Source organism: Apis mellifera, linkage group LG13, assembly GCF_003254395.2.
Source record: "Apis mellifera strain DH4 linkage group LG13, Amel_HAv3.1, whole genome shotgun sequence".
Lineage (NCBI taxonomy): Eukaryota > Metazoa > Arthropoda > Insecta > Hymenoptera > Apidae > Apis > Apis mellifera.
In genome coordinates this window covers 10,522,920-10,540,019 of record NC_037650.1, presented here as the reverse complement: position 1 = coordinate 10,540,019, position 17,100 = coordinate 10,522,920, and the positions used below count along the sequence as shown (strand labels likewise).

At 33.3% G+C, this 17,100-nt stretch overlaps 1 protein-coding gene across 8 annotated transcripts in view; it reads left to right on the top strand.

Moving 5' to 3' along the window:
- The first annotated feature begins 6,252 nt into the window (after positions 1 to 6,252).
- The window catches only part of LOC724962, a 64,420-nt gene continuing 53,572 nt past the window's right edge, over positions 6,253 to 17,100 (top strand). For 5 of the 8 annotated variants that reach the window (XR_003305994.1, XR_003305993.1, XM_026444813.1 and 2 more), the window contains exons 1-2: positions 6,254 to 6,507; positions 6,620 to 6,824. Coding sequence is in view for 5 of the 8 variants with exons in the window: in XM_026444813.1 (XP_026300598.1) it covers positions 6,657 to 6,824 (168 nt within the window). In the remaining 3 variants the exon portion in view is untranslated. Of the gene's footprint in view, positions 6,508 to 6,619; positions 6,825 to 17,100 lie in introns of all 8 variants that reach the window. The other 3 variants (XM_026444814.1, XM_026444812.1, XM_026444815.1) reach the window with 3 other exon arrangements.

Genomic DNA, 17,100 nt, shown 5'->3' with positions numbered 1-17,100 from the left:
TATAAATAAAAAATATAAATATTATATTCGACAATTTTAATAATAAAATTAAATTTAAAATATTAAATATAAAAATTAAATATATGAATTTTTAAAATAAATATAAGCAAAAATATAAGCAAAAAAGCAAATGATAAAAGATAGAGTAAGAATTGATCGTTAGCGTCATCTTTTAAATGCTAAAGATATCTCTTCAAAAATATTGAATAAACAGCGCTTATTTATAATTCTTATTCTACTTTATCATATTTGTTTATATGTATATTATTTTCAAGAATAAAATAAATTTTATTCCCATACTGTAATAAATTTTTGTAAAATTGAATAAAATAAAATTTCGATGTATAAAAATCTATAATTAAAGTATATTGTATTTGAATTCTTACGCGATTCAAATTAATAGGAAATTGTACTGCTTTGGTCAATCAAGAAACCACTAAGGTTTAGCAAATGAGCAGATGAATCAACACATCATAATGCGCATGTCATCAGTCTACCATTGAAAATTGTGCTGACAGGTTGTATTTTAAAAGTGCGTAATTACATAAAATTTTTATCCATAAAGTATTATATTACGATTTTATAAAGCTTAATTATAAATTATCAAGTGTTGTTTAATTAATACACGTTTATTTGATCATTATTATATTATAATTAATCATATTTTTGTGCAAATCATGTGAAGTTTCGAAGATAAAATAGCTTTGAAAGTGTAATAGTTTTTCCATATACCATGATAATTAAGATGTATAATTGGACGATTTTTATCCAAATATGGTAAGCTTTTATTTATTTTATATTTTAACAGAATCATTATAAATTTCTTTTATCGTTTTGTTCATATAAAGATCGAAATAACTAAATTATTTCACATATACATATATTTTTTTTTTAAATACATGTTTATCCATTATGTTCAATTCGTATGTTATTAGAAACTTCTGTATTTGTTTTGATTTTACGCTTAAAGTCTCAAGACTGAAAACATTTCTTATAAGCCTTTCCGAGAAATACGAATCATATTTTGATTTGTCGAATTGTTGAGCATATCCCTTCTCCTCATTTGTAATTCAATACATCGAAATCGCTATAGAAATGTTATTCTGTTATCGACATTCGTGGCAGGTAGATGCTTTAATTCAAATGCGTAATTTATTCCATAATTCTTTAATTTTTGTCTTATTCTTTATACAATTTTTTTATTAATAAATATTTGTTTAGTTATCGAATATTAATACGATTGATAATTTTTTGAAAAATTATTTTTCGATAATTTTTCTTTATGTTTATTCGTCAATTTGAGTTACCAATTAATTTATATGGAAAGTTTCTAAAATAGAATTTGAATTAGATTACGATTAGTTTAATTTTATACATCTGAATTAGATTACGATTAGTTTAATTTTATACATTTCATACATTTATTTTATTTGATTTTTTTCCACAGACAAATAGCTGATCGCTTTAACTGGAAAAAAGGATTTTCACACGTCACGATGACAGCTAACGTTTCATGGAAAAGAGGTAATTCTTTTTTTAATTGAATTTATTAAAATGATAAGATAACGAGATTCATAAGATAAAGTAAATAGGCATAGATTTTGTATTTTTTTAAATTATTTCAATGCTGCGTACATATTTAGATTATAGCGTTCTAGATGGCGCAAGAAACATTCCGATTTTTCTTACGGTCGGTATTTCAGAACACGCGACTGAAAATTCCATAAGATATTACTATATCATCAGATATTACTATGTCAATACTATCGATGACAAGTTGTATCTCGGTCGGTATATCGGATATCGTTTGATCCCGTGAAAAGTCTGATCTTTATGTAGAAAATCCTGTGAATTTGGAAAGGTTATCGAAAGAAAATCTTAGAAAATCGCAGCGTTGCAAAATCGTTATATCGTTGCCAACAATTGAACCGAAGCAACGAAACGAGATAATACATCTTTCGATTGTCACGAACAGTCGTGGAAACTCACAAGCGGGTTGTTTACCCGTAGCAACAAAACTACGGACTGTCGATTCGTTGAACGCCATGCATCATGCGAACGCAAGCGCGCTGGTAAATACATGGTATAAAAAAATTCTACGAAAAATTATGATCTTCGTAGCTACGTTGTTATCGATATTTATCATTCTATATATAATTTTTCATCTTATGATCATTTCAATATGATTATTTTTTAATTGTAAATAAAGAAATAACAATTTCTTTATTTGCATTTAAAAATTAGATTTTGAAGCTGATTCAAAAAATTAATTTTTTAAAGATTATAATTTTTTTTTAAACTAAATTTTGAAACTTTTTGATTTCATTTATATATAATAGGTATTTTATAAATTTTATAAATTTTATTTTATTTTATAAATTTTTTTTTTAGGTATTTTATTATTTTATAAATCGTCAACTATATAACATTCAATTGCTTTAATAATCTTTATTCTTTAAAAATGATTATTCTCAATAAGCTCGACCAGTTTTGATTTCTATATAAAACATCGCATCGTATCGAACAGAATCGTCATAATTTGCTTTCAATGCAAAACGTATCGTGAATTTTACGCATTGATTTTGAGATAATGAGACCCATTTGAAATCCAAATTTTCGACGATACAAGCTAGCATCTGAATTTGAATTGGACTGACCAATTGGACTGCTCTGTAGCAAAGATGTTCCTCCTTTTCATAAGCATAAGAGTACGCATCCATCTCTCGCGTGGGCGTCAGTTCTTCCGTGGAGGGTCGATGACGTAAAACACGATCCTTTTTTTCTACTTTTTTTTTTTTTTTTTTTCCCCGCTTCTACTCCCTTTTCCACTCCCCTCCAGCGCAATATCTTCCGTCTGATACGCTTTTTTCCAGATTGCCAATCCGTCAACTCGTAGGCGTCGCGCGATACTTTCCGTTTTATTTTTTTCATCGATGACGTTTGCTCGTTGTCGTTAGCGAGAATATTCCTTTCTTTTGACGAGGGCTGAATCAATCGCGACGATTGATCGTTGGGCATGGGCATTTCATTTTCACACCAACGTTTCTCCCTCTTTTTCTTTCTTTTTCATTCGCCTAGGGGTTTTTGTTTAAAGAATCATGGCGAAGTTGAATTATTACGTAGGTTCTTATCGGATAAAGTTCAAATGGTCTTCGATTTCTCGCGCGTATAAATATTCATGCATTGATATGTGGGTGTCCATCACGTAGATTTCATTCAGTTGTTTTTTTTTTTTTTTTTTTCAATTTAAGATTCGATTGTTCTCGAAAACTTGTGACAACACTTTTTAATATTTTAACATTTATCAACATTTGCACTTGAAACCATACACCAGAAATTTAATAAATCACATTTTTTTTTTAATTTTTAGAACAGAGAAGTTTTAAAGTTAGCTTTATCTAGGTAAAATGATTAGTTATTACATCCTATTTAATTCTTTAAATAGTTTTTTAGAGTTTATAATCATTGTTGCATTTCACAAAGTGATCTATTAAACATAATGTCGTATTTAAAGTGAAATATTAATTTAAAATTACTATTTTTTTTTTTTTTTACACTCATCCATAAAATTAGCAATGCTGTTAATCTGTTATTTTAAAAGAAGTAAACTTTTATCAACTCGTAAAGTTTTACTCACTGACTACTTTTAATCAGTTTTATTCCTCAATTACTTTCAATGGCATTAAACTGGGAGGGGATTATTATCGAAGATTGAAATATCTTCCAAAAGCATTTGTTTGGCTTTCTTTCATATTCATACCATACCAAAGATTTTTTTATTTGCCAAATAATACTTTATAGTCTTCGAAATTATTTTTAAAAATATATACCTTTCACGTTTTCAAATTCTAATAATATTATTCAGATATCTCCTATATATAATTCCTCCACCAATCCGAGCCTCGTTAATTCCACATTGTCGAAGGAATCACCGAATCACCCTGTATAATTACCTCATTACACGGGTGGAAACAGTCGACTTGGAGGTTCCACTGGAAATGGAATTAATTTTCAACGCGAATCCAACTCAATTTCACGACATTCATTTCAATCACGCTCGTATCTCGTATAAAATATTTCAATCAATGCGTGTTACAATTTTATCCTCGAAAAAAAAAAAATGGAGAGGCAGCGTCCGAAAGAGAAGAAAACGTATTTCTTACCTTCGATGAACCGTAAATACGTTCCCTCCTCTTGAAAGCCTTGGATTTCCCTTGAGCTTTTACCGTTAGTTAAAAGCGACTACGAAAGTATTGGGAACACAAAACGATCCGAAGCATGAGTTCAACCTTTCCCTTCCCGGTCAACAAGTATCACGATTTCCTCGCCGCCATGCATCCACTATCATCCTTCGTCGTCCATTCATCCCTTCCACGATCCGAAACTCGTACGTTTCGATCGACCTTCGATCGACGTTTCGACTTTCTCTTTCTTTTTTCTTTCCTTCCACTCTAGGAGAGAACGAATTCTGCTCTTGTATTGGTGGAATTTTTATTTATTAAAGGGATTGACCCATTGTTCCATCGAGATATGATAAAATGTTATCGTGTATGCGGAACTGATATTGTGGATAACGAGTTGTTTTGATTTGCGAAACGGAAGAGAAAATTTTATTTCATTTTTTTTTTAAGTTTATTTGTTTGCAAAGTTTGTCTTTTTATTCACGATTTAAATAAAATATAGAGAAAGGAATTTTGAATAAATAAGAAATATAATAGGTTCATAGATCAATGTTTTATTCATTTATTTGAAGCAAAGGAAAAATATATTTGATCGATCTCGTATCATTTTTTCTATATATAAATTATATTCCATTTTTTATTTAAATATTAATAATTATTAAACAATACTAATCTACATTTAACAAATTACATTTGTATCTAAAACTTCATAAATTTCTTCACTAGCATTAAAAAAAGAACTAGGAATTGAAATATTAAAACAATTTCTAACGCGTATATTTTTAATATAATTCTAACCTATAATTCTAACCTTATCGTACAACTCTGCACACACCGCAATACGTAATTGTACAATTTCCCTTTCGATCTTTGCGCTTATATCCGAAAACCCATAAATCCTGACACCTGTTCAACGAGCAAATTTCCTCTGTACCAGCTCGCTCTTTGTGCATCGTGAAAATAAAAATTGCAAAGAATAGAATCCACAAAGAAGTCGAGTGAGACAAATATTCGATAAGAAAAATAATAGAAGGAAAAGATCGGTGATGTAAAAAAAGTTTTATTATATATTTTTAATCCATACCATACATTTAATTATTGAAAATTCCATATTTTTATTCGTAATATAATATTTTAAATAAAATATATTAAACATATTAAATAAAATATATTATACCGAACATACCTTTACAACTCTGCACATTTATCTACCACGAAACATTCATATTCTATTTTAGTTATTACAAATTCCACTTATGCTATTCTCAAACTAATTCCAACATTCCACTTTCCTTAAACTCGTCCACAACGATCCGGTACACAATATATCACAAGCCTCGTAGAATCAAAAAATTCTTAAATACTTAAATCCTCTTGAGTGCTATGATCGCTCTACTTTAACGTTGTAAAGAAACTTGAAAGTATCGTGTCTCATCTATATATAATTACCACGTACACCATCGTGTATCATCTTAAAGCTGGTTCCTTTGAAATTAAAAAATTTATACATCATTTATCAAACAGCAAAGAAATCATTCTTGGCCCATTTCCAAAATTTCCCATTTCGTTCAAAGCGAGACTTATCTAATCGACTCAGATTCTAACCTCTTCTTATTAAACTATCGTTAAATTCCAAATTCAAACTCTCTCTCTCCTATCTTTACGCTCAACGCGATTTTTTTAAAAATTTCCACGCGATCTTTTTTTTTCTCTCTCTTTTTAAAAACCTCGACTCGGAATATTTAAACTCCCCTGTATAAATGGATCACTGTACGTATAAGCCGAAGCATTACGCGCGTCCACGACTGCTATTACGACACACGCGAGCCATCTTCCGCCGTGTTTCGGAATTAATGGAAACATTCGCGCATCATTCATTTTAAACGGGGATGAAACGGTCAACCCGGCCAACCCGCCCGCCCCAAAACTCTCTCTCCTCCATCGTTCGCGGTGAGATCTCTCTCGTCGACGGAGACCGAGCCTTGTGAGCCCCTACTTCCCTCGCTCTCCGCTTGCGGCGCTGCGCTCTCGGCCGTGGTCGGGATAGGTCGGCAGAACGAGACGATGTACGTTCGAGGGAGGGAACGGAGCGTGGAGATAGTCGACGAGGACGCTGGGTGGTGAGTGCCACCGTAACCGGGTCCTCCTCAGGGGTCCTACCGTCAGGACCACGGACAATTTTCTCATTTTTTTCCTTCCCGTTTCTACACGCGTTCTACCGCGAAAAAAAGGGGAGAACAACAAGAGAGAAGGACAGATCGATAGAACCGGCGGCAGCGGCGGCCAGTGTGCTTTTGCTTGCTCTCGCCTGTGCTTCGTCTCCACGGTGCGTGCGTGCTTTTTCTCCCTTGCTCTCTCTCTTTCTCTTTTTCTCTTCTTTCTCTCTCTCTCTCTCTCTACCTTTCTCGCTATTTCCTTGCGTGTGCTCCGTGGAACAGCGGGGAATCGAGAGCACACACCGGGGTGCGGCCGACGATGGTGAAGGCCCCGACCATGGGTCCCTCGACCGGCACCCAGGGGATCAGGAAGATTCACCCTGGGCCCGAAATCGCGATGAATCCGAGGAATCTGCCGACCGCGAACGCTACTACACCTCCCAGCATCCGAACAGATGGCAAGACCACCTCTATGTATCATCCTCAGGTATATTAGGATTTTTCATCGTTTTTAGGATAGGATGTTTTTTTTTTTCTTTTTTAACCTATTCTCTGGTGTTTATTATTATTTGTGCAAGTGCAACTATACGTGTGTTTTCTCGTAATCGTGTCTTTTTTTTTCCCTTTTCCTTTTTTCTTTTTTTTTTTCTTTGATTTTATAATTTGGTTTTTTCGAAATTTTTTCCATATTTATGTTATATTCGCCGCCGCCGCGAACTTTGTTCCGCGTATTCCGCGGTTTTGCTCGTTTTCCACTCTCGCGACGACGAAGGGAAACAGTTCGAGTGTTGCGAATGGGTCGAGGGTTGCGACGGCAACATCCCTTCGCGGATCAGGATCCGTATCCCCGCCAATGCTCTGCTCTCTCTCTCTCTCTCTCTCTCTCGTGCTGATCTCCCTTTCGCCGAGCCGTTTCACAGTTTTTGGCTTTTTTTTCACCACGTTTCCAGCTGTGTGCTCCGTTTTTTTTCCCTCCCCGTGGACGTTGATTAAGGACAAATTGAGCTTCGACCGATGTCGATCGAGTTCCCGACTCGCCTCTTTTTTTCTCATCTCGGTTTAATTATTCCAGCATTGGGAAAAAAATTTTCGTCAAAAATAATCTATCCGTTTATTTTTGCGAATCACACAAATTCTATGAATCGAAGAACTTTGTCTATTTCGATTAATAATATTTTATCTTCCTCTGGTGGCTTCCCTTCGTTATTTATAAAATTTATATATTTATATATATTTTTATCGCGTTGAAGAAGAATTATATGCAATACACAATCACGTTAGAAATTTTATGAAATTACGATTTTATATATTTCATCAATGTTTGATGGATTCTACGAATTCTTAATTTTTCGTAAGATTATATTATATTTTCATCAATGCTCGAATTTAAATTTATTTATTATAAAATAAAATGTATTCAAATTACGCGCGTAATAACGGTATAAGTTTATCGATTATTCTTTTTTTTTTTGTTACTATTTTACGATTTTGTTACGATTAATAAAACGGAAAGATTATTATTCTTATTAATTTTCTTTTTTTAATCGAATATTTATCGCAATTCCGCTATTATTAAAACGGAGAACGAAACTTTTCTGTGCGTGTTTATTTTGCTTTACTTTTATCCACGGTGCATCTACGATTTTTCATGTTCGTGCGTTTAATCAACGTCGGCTCTATTTACGTGGTCATTAACCGTGATGCTTCATTGCGGGGATAATTAGATCAGTCGAAGCCTATTAAGTAGCAAGCGTCTTTCAAACAGAGTAACAGATGTTGAATGTTGTGGCAGTCTTCGAAATTTCCCCCTTAGAGTTCTAGTTATGTACCACGTATATACATATGTATATATTTCCTCTTATCAAACGGAATATCTAGAATAGAGCAGTTAATAGCAATAATATTTTTAATTGTTCTCCGATGTTTTCCAGATTTTCAACAATATTGAATTCGAAATTATCGCGATTATTACGTTTTTTTTTTTCCGTTGGTTAAGAATCCTTTTCATTCTTTTCATATGAATTTTTTGGAATCATATTTTTGAAATATTATATTCTTATCGGACGAAAATAGAATTTAAAGCTAAATTCTAAACGATGAAGCCGGAATTACGATACAGTTGATTTTTATTTCGTTTTATTTTTATTTTCTTTTTTTTTTTATCATTGAACAGGAGTGTCACAAAATCACTTAATCACTCCAGATCTCTTTTAACCCTCCATAAAATCAAGTGATCCAGAAGTGACGCATATCAACGTGCTTATATTTTTAAAATATCGTTCTGTGTTTGTTTATCAATACACACCATTCACCAATTTTCTCTCTCCATACATCATATATATACTGCAATTTATTTATAAGAATTATTGCTTCCTCAGTTTATCGATCGAAGATTGGAAAACTTGGATTGATCATCAATTTTCCCAGAAACAAACTCCAATTACAATCCAATCCTTATATACAACCTTTCCAACTTTTAAGTTTATCAATTCATCGATATACAAGTTCAATCAAAGAGCCTATTCGTTCTATTTTCGTAAATTTTGCAAATTTTTCCAGTCAACCATGTTCATTCAATTTTATTCAACAATTTTATTTAAAACTTGAAACCTTCTCTTTAAATTCTACGTTATCATTCAATTATTATTATCATCATCCAAACATTTTGTGTTTAGATTCCCTTTCTATTCGATCCCTTCTCCGTCTCGAAATTTTGAAATTCTCTAGAAACCAAGAAACCAACTCCCTCCTACCTCCCTTTATTTCTTCCCTCGTTTGATCTTCTGCCGCCAACTTGCTCTTCATTTCACACCTTTGTCGGCGCGGCCTTTTTTGCAATTCAACGATCCTGGGGAACGGCTTCGATGCGTTCGCAAATAAATTATTGTTAAATTCAGCGGGGAGGATATATTAGGTCGGAGACGGAGGGAGGAAAAACGTGCAGGGAGGGGGAGGGAGGGGTATTCATGAATGAATGGATGGATGCCGCGATGCTTTCTCGAGAAGAAGCTCGTAATCTTTTAAATCCATTGATTTATTCGATCTCTCGCCTCTATTTCCGTCTCTCTCTTCCTTTCCTTTTTCTATCTCCTCTCCCATCTTCTCCCCCTTTTTTGTAATTCAATATTATCGTCATCGGCCGGAACGTAAACGAGCTAATTTATACCTATTTCTTTCTGTGACGTTGCAACTTCTGATTCATAATTATACTACTCCATTATTGAAAGCTATTAGTTTTTTCTTTTTTCTTTTTTTTTTCGCGAAATTTTACGAAATCTTCCTTCCGTTTGATTAACAATCAATTAATCAATTATCGGATCTGTTTTATGAAAATTCGTTTAAAATATTCGACGATTATTGATAAAATTAAATTTTGTTGAACGAGGAGGCTATGTTCGAATTGTCAAGCAAATTGGCAACGAGTTTAGATTTATGAAATGGTAATAAATATAATATTTCTAGAATTATCGGTTTGTTTAATTATAAATTAAATATTTCCAAAATAGACGATTTGTTTAAGTTTCGATTTCGCTTCGATTTCGATCTATGATATGAATGATGACAGTGAATGAAAGAATTAATTGTATTTCAATACATGCGTCGTATATGAGTTTTATTATATATATCTGAAAATGCAAAACAGGTTGAACTATTATCACAGAATTAAACGAATAATTTTACCAACTTTATCAATGAAACGTAGATTGGAACGTTTAATAACACATTTTCTTGTCCATAACAGGTTTTCTCTAGAAGAAAGCGCAATGTAAAAATTTTAAATTGCGAATTAATCGCTTCATTTAAATATTCATTCGCCTACGTGGATCGAGTAATTTATTCTTTTAAGTTCGTTTTTCTTTTTTTTTTTTTTTTTTTTGCTTTATTTATGAATTTTTAATACACCATAGACAGAAAGCGAATTTTAAAACGTGTATTACTACGTTCCGATTAATTTCTAAATACATGAAATAAATTTATCTTATTATTTTGTCTGAAATCATTCAATTTATCGTATCAAAGGTTTCTACATGAATAAAATAGAGCGATGAATAAATATCTATTTTTCATCGAATGCGAGGATCGAATTATTTCTGCAATTAATTAATCTACTTGTAGGAGAATTATTTTTCATTGGAATAAAAAAAAAAAAAAAAGATAAAGCAGAAAATACGTACGTATATACGTATCCTTTGTTCTCGAGAAAATCGATTTTCTGGATACGTGAGATACGTGTGTTTGACTAAAATTCGGTTCAATGAATATCACTGGAAATGTCTATTATGTTTATAGTTAATACGTGGAGTGTAGATTCAGCAACCTGTCCCGACTAAAAATATCGCCCCCCCTCGGTAAAAATATCGAGGATCTTTTATAATTAGGGAACCGGAGAGTTATTAAGATGCACAAACAGTTAGAAATTCAAATTATGCTAATGATGCACTCGATTCGCATTCTCCTCCCGTCTCGATAATATATCGCCGTGGCGATAAAACCTTGCCAAAATTATTTAAATTTTAAAGAGGCTCGATATCGCCGCCTCTTAACAGCTATTTAACTCACAGGATACATTTTGTTTTTAGAAACGAACAATTTTTTTGTTCAAAAAAAAAAAAATGAACATACTAGAAACATCTGTCTGATCAATTAATGAAATGTACAATTTTATAAATAATTAATTAATTAAGAGATATTTATATTGTATTTGTACAAATAATAATAATTTAAGCAACAATTTTCAATTACAACTAAAACGAGACGCAGAGACAAGTAGAGACACCTGTGTATTTGATTTTTAATTTTCACCGGGGACAACTTATTTTCTGTTTCTACTACTCGCACGTTAAACCGTAAGAGCGTAGTAAGATCCACGAAATACTCGTCCAGAAAGTTTATAACACCGTCCAGACATTTTGTGCAACGAACTATCTCAATAAACAGAACTCTGCCAAACTGTACACACGAACGTTGGAAGATGTCACGAGCAATTAATATATTTCGGCTACTCTACAATCCGTGTAACCTATATATATATATATTATATGAGACATGGAGGGCACACGCATCTCGATTTTCCAATTAATTTCTGCGATAAATTTGTTGTAATTTTGTTGCCTGTTAAAAATTGAACCGCATCTTTGATCTTTCGATCATCAATCTGTTTCGTTTAATTTAACGAATTTAAATTTTTTTTTTTTGTTACATTAAAAGTTGTTAACTTGTCTCTTCCGAATACGTCTTAATTTCGTTCAATTCAAATCGAATTACTTCGATTTCGAAATCGTTTCTCGATGTATGCAGTTACATTACAGTTACAGATTGTGATTCTTTTCCACGGAGTTTAAATTTGTAACGAAAGATTACAATTTGCCTGGAGGAAATAATGTTGCTGGCTTGTTGTTGTTTTCGATAACTTGAAAATTAATTTTTATATTCCGAAATTTTGTTCAACGTGGCGGAACAACGTGATGGAATTTTAATCAAAATTGAAGCGCGTGTAAACGAAATCGAATTCAATACGATAGTTGAATTTGTTTATTTATTTCTCTTCTTTTTTTGTTGCTTACGCATTTACATCGACGATAACTTTGAAGCTTTTAACGGAATTTTAGAATTTGTAGGGGGAAGAGGAAAAAAATTATTGCCACTTTACAATATTTTTTAAACAATATATTATTACACGTATAATACACATTTTTATATAACATTTAATTCATTTCTCTTTTTAAACAATGCTTCTAAAATTATTAAATTGTAAAAATTAATTTTACGATTCTTTCACAAATATTTAACGATATATATCAAATCATTTAATCATAATTCTTCTTCAAAATACCAATATTATGAAGAGACGAAACCAATTATTAATGTGCTCTAATAATAATACTTCTACACAGAGCAAAATTTTAAATCAAGATGTTTCTATCTAAAAAAAAGGAAAAAAAGAAAAAAAAAGAATTATCGAAGCGAATAAAAAAATCTAAAAATACAAAAATTGTGCCAAAACTTCGATTCGAATTTTTGAAATCAACAGACAAATAATATAGTTTCATACTCTCGAATAAAATTTCGACTGCACGTCGAAAAAAGAAACAAATAAATCTTCAAGGTCAACGAAAGCAACGAGCCTCGCGTTTATGACGAATCACGACCAGAATATTGGAACAGAATATTGTTCCATTTGTTAATAAAGGCGCGATAATTATTGGGGGAAATTCGATAAACAACGATACCGGTAATTCGCAGAAGAAGGATCTGTCAGCCCGGCTTAAACCGACCCCCAACAACCCACCCTCCATTGAAAGTGTCATAAAGGAGCTGAAGAAAGCGTAAGAACTCGAGTTAGCTTTAAAGCCTTTAATTAATCGTGATTACCGTTCGAGGAGTTCTCTCTTCTTTCTTCTTCTTTCCGCCCTTCTTTCTCTCTCTCTCTTTTTTCATTCTCTCCCCTCTCGGCTCTCCTCTCCCTCCACCATCGCCCCGTATCCGCATCCGAAAGAGTGCACGACCTCGAATCGAATCGAAGCTCGCAACTCAGCCCCGTCGTGTCATCCTCTCGTCTTTCGTATAAGTGCTCAGGGTACGCCTCAACGATGCACTCGAAGACTCGAGTCGACTCGTTTCCCGCCGATCGAATGTGGGTCAGTTTTATCGAGAAAGGGCGAGCGAACGAGTGAGAGAGAACGAGCGAACAAGCGAGCGAATGAGAGAGAGAGAGAGAGAGAGAGTGGAGGGAGGAAGGGAGAAGGAGGGATCCGTTCCATTTTCCTCCGTCAAGGAAAGGGTGCCCCCTTTTTGTTGATCTTTTCACGCTCGAATTCCAATAAATGGAATTACGATGGCGGAGGAATTTCCGAACGTCTTTCGCGGATTAGAAAATTTCCCAGCCGCGAGATTATGCCCGGCCCGTGTGGATAAAGCGTTATTCGCTCGGCTGATATCTTCACCGGACGGATTCCAATAAAATGGCGGCGAAGAGCGGGGAGAGGAAATTTTCGCCATCAAAAATTGTGGATTCGAGTATCGAAATGCTTTGTGTCTCTTTCTCGTATCGTATTTCTTGAAATTGGAAGTTTATTTTTGGAATTATTTATTAATTTCTAACCTCTCTTCTCATCGCGATGACGAGATTAAACGAAGACAGAATTATACAGGATAACGGAAGAAGAAAAGAGACACGAATAGTTTCTTCATTTCGTTTCGTTATTCCATATCGTATTTGTTTGAACTAGAATCACAGTTGTCGATTTGATGATGGTGGGAGAACGAACATTCACGAAGATTAACGAAGATTAACGAAGATTAACGAAGATTAACGAAGTTTTCTCCCGGCCGAGAGGATGAATATTGTTATTAATTTCTAACCTCTCTTCTCATCACGATGACACAGGTTAAACGAAGACAGAATTATACGGGGCAACGGAAGAAGAAAAGAGACACGAATAGTTTCTTCGTTTTGTTATTCCATATCGTATTTGTTTGAACTAGAATCACAGTTGTTGATTAACGAAGATTAACGAAGTTTCCCGCCATGGCCAAGAGGATGAATATTCATCGTAAAATTCGAAAATTGTTGCGCAAAGGCAAAGTTTTCGAAAAGACACGAGGAGGCGGGATTGCAAAAGATTTACGGCACCGCGTTAACACCATCGCACTGTCACGGGCAAAAGTGTGTATAGGTGTGGTGTACGCGTTCCACACGAGATGTCGCGTGTTCTCGAGGACCATAAGCGAGGACACTCGTAACTTTTAAAATGTCCATTCATATAAACGGTGTTTCCCCACTTGTGACAACCTGCGCCGCGTAAATGCGAAACTAAAGTTACACGTGCGTTTCTCTTCTCCTGGACGCGTGGGGGATTGAGGAAACTTGCGAGGAAAATTTCGAAAAGAAATGTAAGAAAATTTTTATCGTCGGTTTGAAGCGAGATTAAAATGTACGAAGAATATAGAATATGAAATGGAGGGGATAGGAAATGGAAAGGGATATAAAATGGTATAAATAATATTTGTTAACGTTGGAATATCGAGTAAAAATTGTTATTCGACGTGTGTGATGAAATAATTTTTAAAAATAATGTTTAAATCGATTGTTACATATTTTTCACTTTTGGCGGATACCCTTTGATACCATTTGACTTTTTCCATAGAGATTGAACGGATTAAAAAACTAAATAAAATCGATTGAATTTAATAACATTTTCGTTATTATTGTTTTTTTTCTCTCTCTGCGTACAATGGATTAAAAAATTAGCATCGAATAACATTGCACGAATAAATAAATTTCAATTATAAACGTGCACGTATAAATATCTTCGATATGTTATATATCTATCATTTTATCCGCAGCAACGTTTTTATTGGATCTTTTTTTCGGAGGCAAATTACTATCCCAATCGACGTATGGAGATAATTACAGGGGAAAGAAAAAGTGGTGGAAAAAGGAAGTGGAAAACGTGGAAAGGAGAGGAAACTCTTAAAAATTATTAGAATTCCAACAGTGGAATTTTAAAACAGTGTGTAAATCGGGAATACATAGAAAAAGCATTAAGGATTATTCATCGAGAGAAAAACGAGGAATAACGCCTCGTTACTCCTCGTTACATTATGTAAAATTATTCAAAGATAAATAATGAATGAATTTCTACTAATCGTAATATTATGATAAACAATTTTTCATCGATAATTTAAACAAATTTTTTTTCTTTTTGTTCGTAATATCATCAAACATTCTAAAAAAAAAAAAAAAAAAAAAAAAAAAAGGAAAGAAAGAAAAAAGAGGGAAGAAGGAGATTAATTGGTTTTTTCATAACCTAAAGAGTGACTCTCTGGCAATTGTGTCATTGTTCTTTTGCACCGACGAAATAAAAGGTGTGTTGTCGAGAAGCGTGTTAAGTGTCGTTAAAGTATCGCGAGTATCAAAAGAGAGTTATTAACGTCGCTTGAGTTTATAGTTGTATCGAATTGTTTAACACTATTCGCACATTTATCATTAAAATTATTATATCTCCGTCACGAATTATTTTAAATCGTGCGTGGTATTTTTTTATAAAATTTTTGAAATTATTTTTAAAAAGATTTGGATATTCAAACGAATTTAAATATTTTATTTTTAACAAGATCGAATTATTGAAACGAATTCGTCTAATTAAATTTTATTTTTTTACCTCGTTGTTCGTATTTTTTTAATTTCCGAATAAATAAAGTATGTCAAATTTAATTTCTTTGGAGAGATAATAAACGAAAAATTCTCCTTAATTTCTCCTTAATTTTAATTTTTTTCCACGAAAGAAAAAACTTCGCGCGATTTTCAAATTACGCGGGCCTCATATTTTCACCAAACACGACACGTTTTATCGATAGAAGAATTTCTTTGGTGCGCATATAAGAACCTTCGCATTGCATTATCGATCTTCGTTACGGAACATTTTTGTTCACCTTTTTGTTGCGGTACAACAACAAAGAGAATTATTGGAGTAGAAGCATGGCGTCTGGTTTCTATGGTAAAAAAAAAAAAAAAAAAAAAAAAAAGCAGAAGGAACAGCTTGAAAGAGGGAACAAGTTTGCAAAGTCTGTTTCCACCAAACGGAAACGTCAAAAGCGATTTTTGCCATTTCTGATTCTTAAAATCGGTAACCTATTCTTCTTTTCAGCCTGGGAACTTTTTTTTTTTATTCCAGCTAAATACACGGCATTTTACAGTGGCAATGATAAGAACCTTGTTCTCTGCAACCATTTTAATTTTAAAATTCCCTTTTCCACCTTTTCTGCCCCTCAAAAAAAAAAAAAAAAAAAAAAAAAATAAAATAAAGTTCCACGCAGGATATTTCGCATTACAATACAACGTGTGCGTAATACAATTCGAAAGATATATATTTGAACGAAAATTAGTCACTTTAATTAATCTCTAAATCACGAAATTAAAAAAATTTTCAACTAAAAATTAAAATATATATACATATTTTTAACTCTTCTTGAAAACGGTTTTCATCACTTTATAACTCTTCCTTATGCTCCTTGTGCCCCCAACCATGTCGACTGTTCAATAATTCGCGTTAATCGCTTCGAATCTCGAGCCAATGGCATTACTTATCGCGCGTATACGGCCGGAAGACATTAATTTTTGATGCGCTCGCAAGATACGGCACCGAATCATTATCACCGCTTGATCGTTTGACCGGAATATCGGGATCATTATTCCGCTTGATAACCGGGCCACCGTTTCCACAAATGTCGAAAATGAAAAGGTCGAGGGAGGGGGGGGGGGGTAGGGCTCTTCGATGTAATTGCAACGGCTCGCGTGTGCAAGTGTCCCATCCACCGGGGCAGAAACTCTTAATTAGTCTCTAACGATCAATTATCGCTTTTTTCCCGCCCGTACGAATGAAATCGAAAATGTGTTACGCGTGCGTTAATACGGTCGAATCGATTCCGATTCAAATAATAATACGATGGCGGAGTTTCCTGACCTCGTACAATTTCTTCCTTCTTGTGTGTCATTGTTCCTCATTTTTCGAAAAAAAATTCTTTTTTTTTTTTTGCTACACGGTTATCCTCGCTTTATCTTAAACAAAAAATAAATAAATAAATAAATAAATATTTCTTTTCCCAAACGAACGCTACAACGTTATTTCTGTCTCGATTTGATTCCATTCGGAAAAGAGGATGGGATTACGAGGATCATAGGAAGTTTATGATAGAGGCGTCTCTTTTGTTATTGTTGTCGAGAAAATTTTTCCGATTAATATTTTTTTCGAGAGAAAAAG